This window comes from Melozone crissalis, unplaced genomic scaffold (genome assembly GCF_028551555.1).
Source record: "Melozone crissalis strain CALT ecotype California unplaced genomic scaffold, PUWL_Pcris_2 ptg000042l_1, whole genome shotgun sequence".
Lineage (NCBI taxonomy): Eukaryota > Metazoa > Chordata > Aves > Passeriformes > Passerellidae > Melozone > Melozone crissalis.
The window spans coordinates 40,854,737-40,869,102 of record NW_026535820.1 but is presented as its reverse complement, the minus strand read 5'-3'; the positions used below and the strand labels follow the sequence as shown (position 1 = coordinate 40,869,102).

General features: G+C 35.3%; 1 protein-coding gene across 1 annotated transcript in view; it reads left to right on the top strand.

The window, feature by feature from the left end:
• ABCA13 (ATP binding cassette subfamily A member 13) overlaps positions 1-14,366 on the top strand; it is a 169,136-nt gene that overhangs the window by 57,854 nt on the left and 96,916 nt on the right. The window contains exons 23-30 of the mRNA XM_054285153.1: positions 1,874-2,050; positions 4,437-4,737; positions 5,562-5,676; positions 6,874-7,203; positions 8,137-8,206; positions 9,246-9,380; positions 10,769-10,906; positions 13,612-13,801. Coding sequence (XP_054141128.1) covers positions 1,874-2,050; positions 4,437-4,737; positions 5,562-5,676; positions 6,874-7,203; positions 8,137-8,206; positions 9,246-9,380; positions 10,769-10,906; positions 13,612-13,801 — 1,456 coding nt within the window. The remainder of the gene's footprint in view (positions 1-1,873; positions 2,051-4,436; positions 4,738-5,561; positions 5,677-6,873; positions 7,204-8,136; positions 8,207-9,245; positions 9,381-10,768; positions 10,907-13,611; positions 13,802-14,366) is intronic.

The following is a 14,366-nucleotide window of genomic DNA, read 5'->3' as shown; positions in this document are numbered from 1 at the left end:
GTTCATGTAGATTGCATTTTTTCATATATGTGTTATTTCTATGGTGGAGAACAGAATTACATTAAGACAATATTTTTTCCACATATATTTATGTATACCACACTCCAAGTCAACAGCAATATAGATGCTACTTCTTATGCTAAAATATTCAACAATTTAACTCATGAGAGAAGCTTTTCTTAGCTAACTATTGATTTCAAATTAAGGTCTTGTGTGTGTATATATCACTCAATGATAGAATGCTTTCAGTACGAGGGGACCTTAAGGATAAGAAGATATCATCCTTACAGTCCCCTTAAGGGAACTATACGGGTGATATAGTTCCCATCTCTCTGCCATGGGCCACCTTCTGCTAGACCAGATTGATCAGAACCTCATCCAGCCTTGCCTTGAACAATTCCAGGCTTAGGGCATTCATAGCTTCTCTGGTCAACCTGTTCCAATCTACACGTACTCTCTTACAGTTTAAAGCCATTCCCTCTTGTCCTACTAGTATATGCCCTTGCAAAAAGTCTGTCCCCAGCTTTATTGTAGGCCCCCTTCAGGCCACAATAAGATCTGGAAGATGCTATGAGTTCTGTCTGGATCTTTCTATTCTCCAGGTTGAGCAACCCCAACCCCCTCAGCTTCTCTTCATACAAAATAATGCAGATAGGGTTCTGTATAAATACATACACATATATAAAAATGTATATGAAAACCCTGCCATTCAGGCTTAATGTTAGGAATATTCTCTCTAATGCTGTAAAAATAAAAAGGGGCAGCATGGGTGTTTCCTTTCTTGTCCTCCTCAAGGATAGCCATAAATAAGACATTTATTATCTCTATTCTGTTCTGGTTTCTCTCAACCTATGAATTCACCATGTCATTGTTTGCCTATCTTTTGAATTCTAGACTGTCAGTTCCTCTGCTTTTTCTCCTTGTGCACTTTACCCTTCTCACTGTTAACCAGGCTTCTTCTTCAGACTGCTTCATACATTTTCCACTTATCTGCCTTCCTATTGTAATATTTTCTGTGCTGATGCTGAGTAATGTCTATGATCCAGGATTTGTCTGTCACCACTCTTATCATAGGAGGTCATCACCTATCCTTTTTTAAAGATTATATCATCAAGTGAGTGTTGAAAAATTTAAGATGGAAAATTGTGTTGAATGTTTTATAGCCTTGTTTATTACCTAAGAAATTCAGATGTTTTATTAAATCTAGATAGCCTGTTTCCAGCTCATGCTATCCTTCTGATTATTCTCTCAAACATAAGGATATATAATTATCCCTACATTTCCTACCAATGGATGAAGATCTGAATTCCTCCAAAGGTTGAGTTTTTAGAAACCAGGTTTTGATTGAGGTATTTTTTCCTCCTGGATCCATAGTTAAAGTAAAAATGAATGGATTATTAGGCTTTTTTTCAGATTCTTTTAAATGTAGGACTCCTGTCAAAATGCTTATGCTCTATTTAGCATGGTTTTTGGAATATTCACAGTATCAAGGAGAAAAGAACTGAATATTATGTTGCTAAATGAGAGATTAATATGTATTATGATATCTGAAGTACAGCAATTCCCTTGTATTTGTGGAAGTAGTTATGGAAACATAAGAAATGGTTCAAGGGTGTGGGCTCTTTTTAGAACTTTGCTAGAATTTGTTACATTTTTATTCCTCTGAAATGGAAGGAAAGAGTAGCTGAGGCCTTGTAAAAGCCACTGAAATATGAGCTACACTTCCGCAAGTTCACACTAAAATTTCTGTCTTTTAAATTTTTTTTTTCTTAACTACAATGAGGATTTACTCTTATAGGATGTGCAAGTGGCAACACACCTTTCTGTTCTGATCATTAAAACTAAGCTAGTTCAATTTGTTTCCTCATCTTAGAAATTATGACGAACAAGATGCTTAACAGCTCAGCAAGTAAACAGATTGACCTGTTGACACAGCTTGTTGTGAATATCTCTTCCTGTGTGTTACTGGACCGTTTCCAACCTTTTGACTCTATAGAGAAATTGGAGGAGAAGGCTCATGAACTCATGCAGGAAAATAATCTTTTGGCTAGTAAGTACCTTATGTGAAATGTATTTTTACAGAAAATTTCAGACTTTGTATTTGTTGTCTGTGTTTATTGATAAGGTAGGTAAAGGTCGCACAGTTTCAAAGAACACATTAAATCACATATAATACAGTCAACATAAAGCACATTTGAATGCTGTAATGTAAGCTGGAAAGACTAATTATATTGTTTTAACTGTGGAATGGCCAAATGAGTGAATCTTATTTGTATCAAAATGTTTAAAAGAATGGTCATAAATATTTAAAGAAGAAAAAGATAAAAAAATGTGGAATATTGAGGAAACATAACAAGATGCCAAGGTTATCTAGTTTACTTCCTTTCAAAATATATTTTTTCTATTCTTGAGTTTTCAAAAAGGAGGAAAGGAAGGGGATTTTTTAAGATTTACTCTTAAACCAACCCCTCAGAGAAATTTGCTTGTTTATTCAGAGTAAATAAGTTCTTAAGGAATTATTTTCTTCCTTGGGATTATGCTTTTTTTCCTGCATTATATGCTTATTGCTGAGAATCAATTAATTTTACAATAGATTTTAGAAGGCAAGAATCCTTATCCCTTAACATATCCTCTTGTCTTGCAGAAAATGCTGTAGATTGCATGTAGTATTTCCAAAATAGAGGCCCCCTTAAGTCTATAAAAAGTGTTCCACAACATTTTCCCTCTGTCTTTTTGGGTTTTTTGTCCCCCTTATGCCTGTAAGTGTATAACAGAAGACATGAGAAAGCACTTGTTAAGAAGCAAACCGTTCAGTCTGGAATCTCATGCTTGTTTTGTGATCTGCACAGTGCCCTGGCAATTTCCACCCTCTATCAATATGAAACAAACAGGCTATACCCTGAGACAAGGAAAATTGTTTGGGGTACTTTGGAGAAGGCAAACTATTTGTCTCTTTAAGGAAAGAAACAGACAGATAAGTCTTGGCCCTCAGAAAACTGAATGATCAAATTATAGTTTCATTTTTCTTCCACTTACCTAGGGAAGGGTCATATTCTAAGTCAAGACATTTTGTGTATTTTTCAGTACTTTGGCCTTATTATCTCCTCACATTATTAGAGATCAAGAAGATGGAGTTCTAAGGAACATAATATGTCCAACATGTCAATGTTATATGCTCTGATGTAGGCACACATTGCTTTCCAATGAAAGATGTTAAACTGGAATTGAATTTTCCTTTCTTTTTTTGTGGTCTTCAGAGCCTTCATAGCTTCATGGAATGTCTTAGAAAATCAACTGCTTGTGTAAAGGCAAAAATGAGATCAGGTTTGCAGTAAAGTATTCTGTTGAATTTGCAGGCAGTCTCGACATAGGAAGAGATGAGAATCTTAACTTCATGTTTCACAAGGCTGATTTATTATTTTATGATATATATTATATTAAAAGAAAATTATATATTAAAACTATACTAAAAGAATAGAAGAAAAGATTTCATCAGAAGGCTAGCAAGGAATAGAAAGAAATGATAATAAAATCTTGTGACTGCCTCGACACAGGTGGCTGTCATTGGCCATCAAGTAAAAACAATTTCACATGCTGGGTAAACAATTCTCCAAATCACATTCCAAAACAGCAAAATATGGAGAAGCTGAAGCTTCTTAGCTTCTCAGGGGAAAAGATCCTAACAAAAGGATTTTTCATAAAACATGTCTGTGACAGTATTCTGTATTTTATTATATTTCAGAGAACCAGCTGGCAGGTAAGATATCTCTTCCTTTTCCCAAGGAAGAAAAGGGCAACATTTAGCATTTATCAGGAAGTCCTAAAAAGTCTGGATAACACAAAAGGAGAACACAAGCAGTTTCATGAGTTTGGCTTCATCTTTACAGCTACATATTAAGCTTTCATCGGTTTGGTTGGGGTTTCCTTTCCTTTATACAGAGCTAGAGAAAACAAACATGCAAATTCTGCTGTGCTAAACTAGAACTTCTGCAATTGACTTGAAGATTAATATCAGCATAAATTTAGTGGGTTGGTGCTGTTTACTTTGTCATCTGCTTATGAAAGCTGTTGATGCTTTGATGCACAAATTTTATGGCTGCTGCTTCTGCTGTGAAACTGATATCAGTCCTCCAAAAAGGGCTAAATGTGGATGCAAAGAAAAAACTGCAGCTCAGAAAAAGACAAATCACCTCGGATAAACATGATTTTTACAAACCCATTTATCATGTGAATCATCTTTTACATTTCATATTCATGAAAGTGAAAAATGTGTCTCTGAAACCTGCCATTTTTGGGCTTGGAATCAAGAAAGTTTGGAGGCCTGCCCTGACAGATTATTGCATCCTATATCACATGGTAATTAGCCATGAGTTAGCTATGGAAATAGCATAAATTATATAAGCTAAGTTATGAAGTTTCCTTTCTTCTTGTGTCAGGTATCATCTTCAGTACACCAGAGGACAAGAAGCAAGATTCTAGCAATCTCCTTCCAAGACACATTTCATATACAATTAGAACCAGTGTTCTCTACAGCATGAGAACAGATTTGATTAAAAATCCAACATGGAAATCCCATCCCCACAAGTTGCCAGCTGATGGGTTTAAATACAACCATGTCTTTATTCCTCTTCAAGATATGATTGAAAGGGCAATTATTTCAGCACAGACTGGGACAGACACTTCAGAGACGGCAATTCAGGTGCAAGCCATGCCTTACCCTTGCCATACCAGTGATCTGTAAGTAAAATTTCAGCTTTTAAATTTGATGATTATCCTTGTTAGATTAGTTCTAGAGAACTTGGAATCCTACTAGGTTCCCACTTTTCAATGGGTGAATGTATATCTCTGCACAGTCTTGAACAAGTACATCCAATACCAGAGTATTACAGCATAGCAATTACTGCCCAGCAGCTGTGTTTAACATAACATGTTGAACAATGTTTGTCTGGCAAAAAACCCCTTACAAAATACTTGCAGCCATAGTGTGGAGTAGTCTGCTGGACAGTGACTGTGTCAACATAGTGTGCAATTAACTTAAATTATTGTAAGAGATCCCTTTTAAATCCTTAGTTGTCCTGTACAGAAACTGTTAATTGGTTCCTTGAAGGGTGAATTTGATGAAGTAAAAGTGTAGGGTTGTTCTCTGTAAAATCATTAAAACATCCCAACTATTAGATTTTAAAATTAGGCAGTGGTAACAAATTTGTTAAAGTGGAGTGAAAATTGACTGGGTCATGTTATTCCTCAATGTCCAAATATATTACTTTGCCATTGACACAAATCTGAATTTTTGGCTTTGAATGGAGCCCTAAAGAGTAATTATATAATCTGTATGGTATAAAATACTATAATATATAAAATTAGTACAATAATATTGTACCAGTACATGCATTTATCTTGTTACATTAAAAAAAAAAAAATTCTAACCAGATCAGGAATAAATCTCATTGTTCATGTCAGATGTTATTTTGAGAACAGTTCCAGTATTAACCTATTAACATTCTGTTAGAAAATAGTTTACCTTTGTGGGCTGACAACTCTTCATATTTGTTCTTTCATAGTTTCTTGAACAACATAGGGTTTTTTTTCCCACTTATGATGATGTTAACATGGATGGTTTCAGTTGCTGGTATGGTTCGCAAGCTGGTTTATGAAAGAGAAATTCATCTTGAAGAGGTAGGAGGCAAATTAACCTCTGAAAAGAAAATTTATTAATTTAGGTGCTGAAATACAAAAGTTGTGAGTTACTTTTAAGTACTCATAATCCAGATGGCTTTGTTTTCACTTGTTTCCTCTGGGCAGTAGGCTCTGGTTCTAACTGCCAACTCAGTTTCAAAACATTATTTGAGCATCAGTATACAAATATTGTCCATGAGACAAAAAGCAACAAGCAAAAGTTGAAGCTGGAAAGTGTTATTTGGGAAGGCGTTGTGATTAGAATGATTTTTGTTTTGAATTCTTTTTCATATTTTGCTCTATGTAGTCAGCAATGATAAAACTACCTAAAATAAGTTAAGGATTTGTTGTGAACTGTGTAATTATCAGAAATAAAAGGGAAATTGCCTGCCAAAAAAGGGAGGCAATTATTTGCTTCTATCAACAGCTAGTCTTCACAGGTGCTAAGCATTTGGAAGGACAGGGTCCTTGTGATATATTTTCTATAGGGATAAATACACTTTTTAAAGCATTACACTGATTTCATTGTATCAGCACAATTACTGCTTGAGTATAATTTTTAATTTAGGGAATTATTAACGAATTATCTAATTTCTCCAATCATTCTGTTGTAAGGTAAACTTTTTTAATGCTCCAAAATATTAAATCACCTTAATATTAATTTTGAGGGTCTTATGAGAACAGCTTCAAAAGTTTTATTAGCTTGTATCCAAAAGCACATTTTTAGAAAAAGAGGGATGTACTTCATACTTGGCTAATTTTTTATTTGCCAGGTAATACATAAAGGTTACAAACTGTATGCCTCTTTCAGAAGAGTAACAGGCTGAGAAAAAATATTTGTATATATATTGCTGTGGATATTCTCAGTACTTTTTAGATTATAAAAAGGCAAAATCCTAGCTGGAAGAATCAGTAATATGACATCTGTTTTTAAAACCCTATGCAAAAGAGAGTTTAGGTGAGCATGGTGATTCCTTGTGCTTATGTGTGATGATCTCAGAGCCTGCCCTGCACAATAACATGTCTGATCCAGGAGAGAGCACAGCACAAGGGCAAAGAAACAAGAAATTTGAGGGGAAGATGAAATCCTTTGGGAAGATGGTAGTGTCTCAGTGACAAAATGTTTTGCTTAAAAAGGAAAAAGGAAAAGAAAGTTTTTTTCCTGACTTCAGCTCTCTATGCTCTGTTGTCCCGCAGTATATGAAGACAATGGGTGTGTATCCAGCCATTCATTTCTTTGCTTGGTTTTTGGAGAATGTCATTGTGCTCACAGTAAGCAGCTGTGCTCTGGCCATCATTTTGAAAGCAAGTGGTATCTTTGCTTATAGCAATGGCTTCCTTATCTTCCTTTTTCTCCTGGAATTTGGAGTTACAGTCATCATGTTAAGCTACTTTTTGGGAGCGTTTTTCAGCAGCGCCGATACAGCAGCTCTGTGTGCCAGCCTTGTCTACATGATCAGCTTTTTACCCTACATAGTTTTGTTGGTCTTGCAGAACCAGCTGAGTTTCACCAACCAGATTATAATGGTAAATATTTCTTCTTTTCTAATTTTTCTCCTCCAACTATGATGTGAATTTCTATAGTTTCAAAACTTCAGACCCTAATGTATTTCTTTTTTCCCACGTGTCTCTTTGCTTTTTTGATTATTGGAAATAAATCACACTAATAAATCTCCAACTGAGAAAATATTTTGAAGGTAGAAAGGAGTGAAAAATAATGTGCCAGAACAATTTTGTAAATCTACAGAAAATATCAGGAAGTTGCATTCCTTATACTCATGAGATCTCTTAATGTCTTGACTTCAAAATATTTGTAACATTAGTGAATTTTCAAGATCAGCTGATGACATTTCACTTCTCCAAGTTGTTATTTGTTTGGAAAAAAACTAGTAAATCATTTTCTGTTAATATAATTGGAGAATAGATCAGAAATTTGTCCAACCATATAATTTGAGGTATGTGTTTCTTTGATGTAGGTTCTTTCAGGTCCTTTCCTGTTCTATGTATTCTATAGCCTGTATTATGTCTTTGTACTGTCCTAAAATACCACATCCCTGAATGTGACATCAAGTATCACCATCATATAAAGAAAACCATATTTCACACATTATGGCTTCACTATTTCAAAATAACCCACTAAATTATGTTGGTGGAATAATTAATACATTGTTAAAAAATGCTCATTTTTTCAGTGTCATTTGGTCAGATAAAATAACACTTTCCAGCATTAATAACTAGGTCAGGGGAGCTCTTTTAGGTGGAGCAAATACTACTAAGGTTTGTGGGGAAGTATAGTTAAAACATAAAATGAAATAGCAACCATTAGCGTGTGTGGAGGAAAAATAAGGTCTACTTAGTTTGTGCTTGATTTTAGTACCACAATATATTTTATTTCATGGAACTTGTTAAGAGCATGTTTTTATTTGATGTTCACATACTCTTTCTCCTCTGATGTTGCAGTGTCTTCTGTCTACAACTGCCTTTGGGCAAGGAATATTTTTCATTACATATTTTGAGGGCCAAGAAATAGGTAAGGTCTTTGGTTAGGAGAAAAGCTTTGTAATTATTATTTCAAAAACTAGAGTTGAAAATGTTTTTCAATCTGTTCTAAAAAAATCTCTAATAAATTAATAAGCTGGATCAGGTTCAGGTATATTAATGGATGCAATCCTTTTTTTTTTTACTATTATGGCAAGGACAATATTCATGACAGTGGATGTTTCAAATTATTGAAAAATTGTCATAATGGTACAACAGTTTGTAAGAGTGGAAGAGACAGTTGCAGAATATATTACTTAAATTTCCCACCAGATGCTTCATCAAAATGACTCATCTTTGTTGAAGGAAGGGCAAAATGTGTTTTGGGAGAAACAACTTCCCTTGACAATTGTAGATAAAGAATTATAGAAGCAATATCGTGATCCACTGTGCTGCAAACAAAGTAGCATTTGCATTTTAAAAAATGCAATTTTAAAAATAAATTTACAACTTTGTTACTTTTGTTTTCCATTTAGCAGAATGGTAGCTTTCTGTAGCAGTAGTGTTTGCACCTTCTTTTTTCCTTTAGTGTTTTCTGCAATGTAATAATCTTATGAGGCAATTATTCAGTGAGTTCATTCATGTTTACCTCTAAATGCAGTAAATGTACACTATGTTTCTTAGTTAGAATTCACAGATTTAACTCTCTGGATTTAGCATTATAGAAATGATATTAAACTTTGTGTAATCCTTTTCTTTATATTAGCAGAGTGGCTTAAAGCCTGATTCATTTTGTCAGTGTTGTAGTTCTTTTTCTTTTGCCAAATTAAGGGCCAGCTAAAACTTCATAAACAACCCTTTCAACATCTTCTTTACATTTTCCCAGCAGCAGTGGCACCTGCTGTTCTAAACACAGGCTTGTAGAGGCATAGAAATTTTTTTCTGTTCATTAGGATTACTATTATTAGATATGGTTTGTCTTGTGCCAGTGCTTAAAGGCCCAGAAGTGTGTGGTGTTGATGTGTTTGTGATCTTTAATGCTGTGTTGATCTAGCTTTGACCTTTAAAAAAATCATTATTATTACTACCAGGAATTCAGTGGGATAATGTGCACCAGTCAACGGCACAAGGAGGATACATGACCTTTGGATGGATGTGCTGGATGATGTTCTTTGACTCCATTTTATATTTTGTTGGTGGCTGGTATTTCAGCAATATTTTCCCTGGTAAGACCATGGGCTTGTTCTTATTTCATGTTTTTGAAGAATTTATTTAATATTATTCATCCATTAATGTCTTCACAATGTAAACATTCAGTCACCATAGGAAACACTTATTGTGGCATTGTCTTTCTTGGTTTCATGCAAATAAAACAAAAATATGTATTTTTCTGAGTTATGGTTCTGTTGTTCAAAACTGTCTTTCTTTAGGGACTTGGAAACAATATCTTCCTAAATACATAAATACTGACTAGTGCTAACGCATGGACTAGAATTTGTAGCCAGACATGAAATATCTTTTGTTTGCTGATGGGTATGACAAATATTTGATAGAATTAGGAGTTTATTGGATCTTCTCAGTAAGAGAGGTTAGTCTAGAAGCAAAATTTCCTGGAAAAATGGTGAATCTCCTCTCAGTACCTGGGCTGAAAGCCATGAACAACAGCATGTTTTCAGATCAAAAAAACTTCAGACAGCACAGTCACTGTATCTTGTTCCCAATCAGTCCATGGTCCAGTGTATACAGAAAACAAATTGATTTTTAAGTAAATTTTCAGAAAGTAATGGTGTGGTTATTTAAATTTTTCATTAACCAAGTTTTATAAGTCTTATTGAGTTGGTTGATGTATTTTTAATCATGGCCTCATGCCTCACTGTATGTTTTACCTTTCCTCTGATGATTTATCTTTCCTCTGATTTGCATATGTCGCTTTTTCTTCTGGCTACTTTGTATTTCTTTGTTTATTAAATTAAAATTATTTTTGCCTTGACAGATAGGGGTGGGTGGAATATGCAACTGAATTTAAAAATCTTTATCTTCAATTGACACTTGCCCTTCAGTGTCGATGTAATGACACTCCAAACAGAGAGGGTATGTATTGTGTGATGGGTAAATAATGCCTGAAAAGATCAGGCACTGCCAAAGATTAGTTTGTACACAGGATTGTGGTTTTTCCCTTCTTGTTTATGTGCCATAATAGATGTTTCTTTTGGTGGCTGATTTGTCTGAGTGTTGCAGATATTAATGGAAGAACTGGTGCAATGGACTATTTTTATAATTTAAAAAAAGGCTCTTTCTCTTGGCATGCTATTTGGAGCATTTTCTTCCCTATGGGTTGCAAGATTATGATAGGTCTATGTATGATTCTGTTACACTTTGAAGCTGATTTGGAGGTGGGGTAAAACATCACTGAGGCTTGATTACTTTTTGGAAGGACCTGGTTTTATGACCAAATGACTTTTTTACACTTCATTAAAATTTTTAAGTAGAGAAAAGTATTTGGGCTAATTAAATGGTGTAACCAACTAATTGTAAACAACAATAGGACATTTTAGTCTACAGATGCAAAATGACAATAAATTTTTCAACAGTTTATATCATAATTCTAACATAGGAAAATTTGGATTGAAGAACCAGTGGTACTTTCCCTTTACTGTTTCCTACTGGAAGAACCTGTGTGGTACAGAGAGAAGCAAGAGACATTTTCTGAATTCTAATATGTTTTTCTTCAATGAAAACTTCCAAGAAAAAGGTTTGTAGTAATAGAATTTGAACAATGGTGGCTTTTTTTTTTCTGAATGATGTACTAGTCATAGTCAATCTGCTTTTATCATTGCTTGCTCCTGTATTATGTGTTAAGATCTTATCCCTTTCTCTCTTTCATTATGTAGTATATGCCGTGAATATTATATAGTAATTGTTTCATTTTGCTACCCCCTGTAATGATTGATTAATTCTGTGAAAACTATTGTACAGAAATATTTAAGAAAACTCTTTGAAAGATGTAAAATAAGTATCTCTTGGGTTCATCCTCTCCCAGTGTATGCCACTTTGCATTGTTTGGATCTTTTAGAAGCCACTGAACCCTTTCCTACTCTCAAGGAATCCCAAATTTATTAACTTTTTTTACAATTTGCTTCTTGTTTCAGTGCAAAAATTAACTTTGTTCACTTCTTTCCCTTCTGTTTCTAATTTCCCTCTTCTATAATCACTGTTCTTTCTGTCTCTGCTTCTTAGCCATTTGCCTAGAAAGCTGTTATTGTAACTAATTTTTTTTCAGCCTCGAGATCATTTGACTGCTCTTCTATGGATGTTCACTTGCTTATAATTAATTCAGATTTTTTTACCTTTTCCCCCCTCTCCAGTGCCTTTAAGGACAATCCCACATTTAATTTAGGTTTTGGAAACGAAGGAATAAGTCACTCTCACCTGCATTCCATCTTGAGCCTCAGAACTACATGATGGGTTGTTGTGCTTATTTTGGGAGTTACAATATCTTAGAAATTATTCAGTTGTCTGTACATAGGTGAAGAAGATTAATAACTCAGCACTTTTACATACAGGTGTCTCCTAGATTGGAGCAGACTTCAAAATGTCTTGAGGTTCATTTTTAACACTTGTGGAAAAATGAGTTGTATGAGTTTTGCCTGAATTTCTGCAATTTGGAACCACTCCATTTTGTTAAGACAATTGGGTTTGGTCCTTACATAAAATGAAGATTTCCAGCGTCTCCTTCTGGGTTCAGCACATAATGTGCAGAAAACAAAGACATAAACTTCTCTGCCTGACCAGTTTTAGTGTGGTTTCTGGCTCAAGTTATTCAAGTGATTTCCTCATGTCATGTGGTTGATAGCAAATTGTGTGTGAATGGTAACACTGTCTGCAGCAAAGGAGCTTGCTGTCCTTTAAAAGAATTGTGTGCCGTTGTACTGACAATGGGATAAATGCAGCCACAAAGAATTTTCTAGGAACAGCAAAGTGACTTGTTTCCAGGCAATTTCTTCCCTTGTTCCATACAGCACAGGTAAGGGCTTGTTCCAGGGGCAAGAAGAACGTTTAGGAAATCAGAGGTGTGTGAGGGAAGAGCTGGGGGTGTAGGTCCTACCAGCTGGGACTACAGCTGCAGCAGGGCTGGCTGTGTTCCCACCTGGAAATTCCCTTTGGAGAAGTCCCAGGGTAATCAGTTTAGTGCTGGCAAGTAACTTGGAGCTCTCCCTCTTGAGTCTTTCCTGAGCTACACTGTCTGAGGCTCCTCTGCACTTGAATGCTTTTTTGTTAATGTAAAGCATGTAAATTTAGGGAACAGCAGAAAGGTTCCTAGAAAAGAGGTGCATGGATAGGAGATCTCAGTAGTGTCACAACTGCTGGTAGTACCTTGCTAGCACATGACCTCAAGTTTAGAACAAATTTTTGACAGAAGCTTAAAATTGAGTGTGAAAACAGCAAAACAACTTCTTCAATCACCGTGTAAACAAACCAATCTTTGAAATAATTGGTTTTTTTTTTTTAATTTATAATTTGATTTATATTATTCAAGCTTTTCATGTAGAGGATAATTCTCTGTTCTTGTAATGTCTGCATTTTATTTACGTAAAAGTATTGCAAATAATATAATTATAAACCATAAATATCTTATGTGTATGTATATGCATAAGAATAATTCTCTCCCCATAATTCTCAGGCATAACATTTGTTTCTTTGGACTAACATTCCAATCTGGCTTGCCTTTGCTTAAAAATAAAACAAACCCACTCACTGCCAGATCTCTAAGTAGTAATGAGTCAATAAAATATTAAACATGAGTAATGTAATGGGGCTGCTGGTTGACTGTGCTCATGTTTGGAAAGTAGTGCAAACCTGACATGGAAAGGAAGGCAACTTCATTGCTGTCACATGGCATCTCAATTTCCTGAGGATGTTACCTCACAGCAAGAAGACTGTTGGATATTTGCTTGCCTTGAGCGCCTTGAATTATGCTTGGGCTGGGCTGCTGCTCTGAATAATTTCAGAGATCTGCTTTGCTTGGTTGACTGAGGGGAATTGAGAAGATTAACTCCCTGTGCCTGTGAATGTTATGTCAATGTTGTGTGCCTTAAACTGGATGACATATATGAAGTAGCTTACACAGTTAGAACATTCTAATGCTTATGGGCATAAAAAAAATCAAGTCCTGTTGTATTTTTTTACTAGAAATAAAATATAGCAACTATTTTATGACTTTATCAAGACATATATAGACATGCACATAACTTGGCGTAACAAATGGGCCAAATTCTTAGCAAATATAAATTGGCATGATATCTTTCATTTCAGTGTAGTTTGTGTCAGTTCAGTCAACTTGAACATCTGTTCTAGGCCTTGGTAAATGGTAGCAGAAGTTATTTTGTTATTCCTTTTATGCACAAACACATGTTTAGATTCAGCAACCTGCTCGTTCTGCTGCTCTTCCCCACACAGACCCCGCAGCTGAGGGTTGGAAAGTCCCTTGCACTGAAGGAGCCACCACCATTGGTGTTGTGCTGCTGTCCCTCACCAAAGAGCATGTGGATGGTCAGAAGGCTGCTGTTAAAGATCTCAACCTCACTTTCCATAAGGGCCAGATAACAGCACTCCTGGGACCTAATGGAGCTGGAAAGACAACAGTTATGTAAGCCTGACTTTTAATGCTATTACTCTGATCTCTGCTATGCTTTTGCAGTTTAAAATTTTGTGAACTGTTTGCTATGCTTTTTTTCCCCCCCAAATAAATAATTGATAAGCTCCCCAAAGCACATGGAAAGTGAAGGTTGTAGATCTATGACAAAAGGAATGTAATGAGTAGAGAACTAAGTCCTCTGTGCCACCAGAACCATGATGTGATATCCCAAGTCCCTTAAGCAGGACTTGAGCATGTCTAGTTGGGGAGTTGAACACATCTTGAAGGAGTGTTCTTTTTTGGAATTTTAAGGTATTTTTGTCCCTAGAAGTTGTGGGGGATTTCTTTCTTGGCAGTTGACCAAAAATTTAAGCAATAAAATGTGAAATTACCTAAAAAATGTCTCAACTAAGAAGCTTATGTTTCTGCCTTTCTGTTAGCTATAATCAGCTTTCATCAAGCCAGTGACACAGGATGGGACCTAACTGGGGATACTCCTCACAGAATACCCATGTGGAAAAGGAAACAACCACCTGTTTGATTTGACTGGGGGAAAAAAAAAGATTATGCTCTGGAA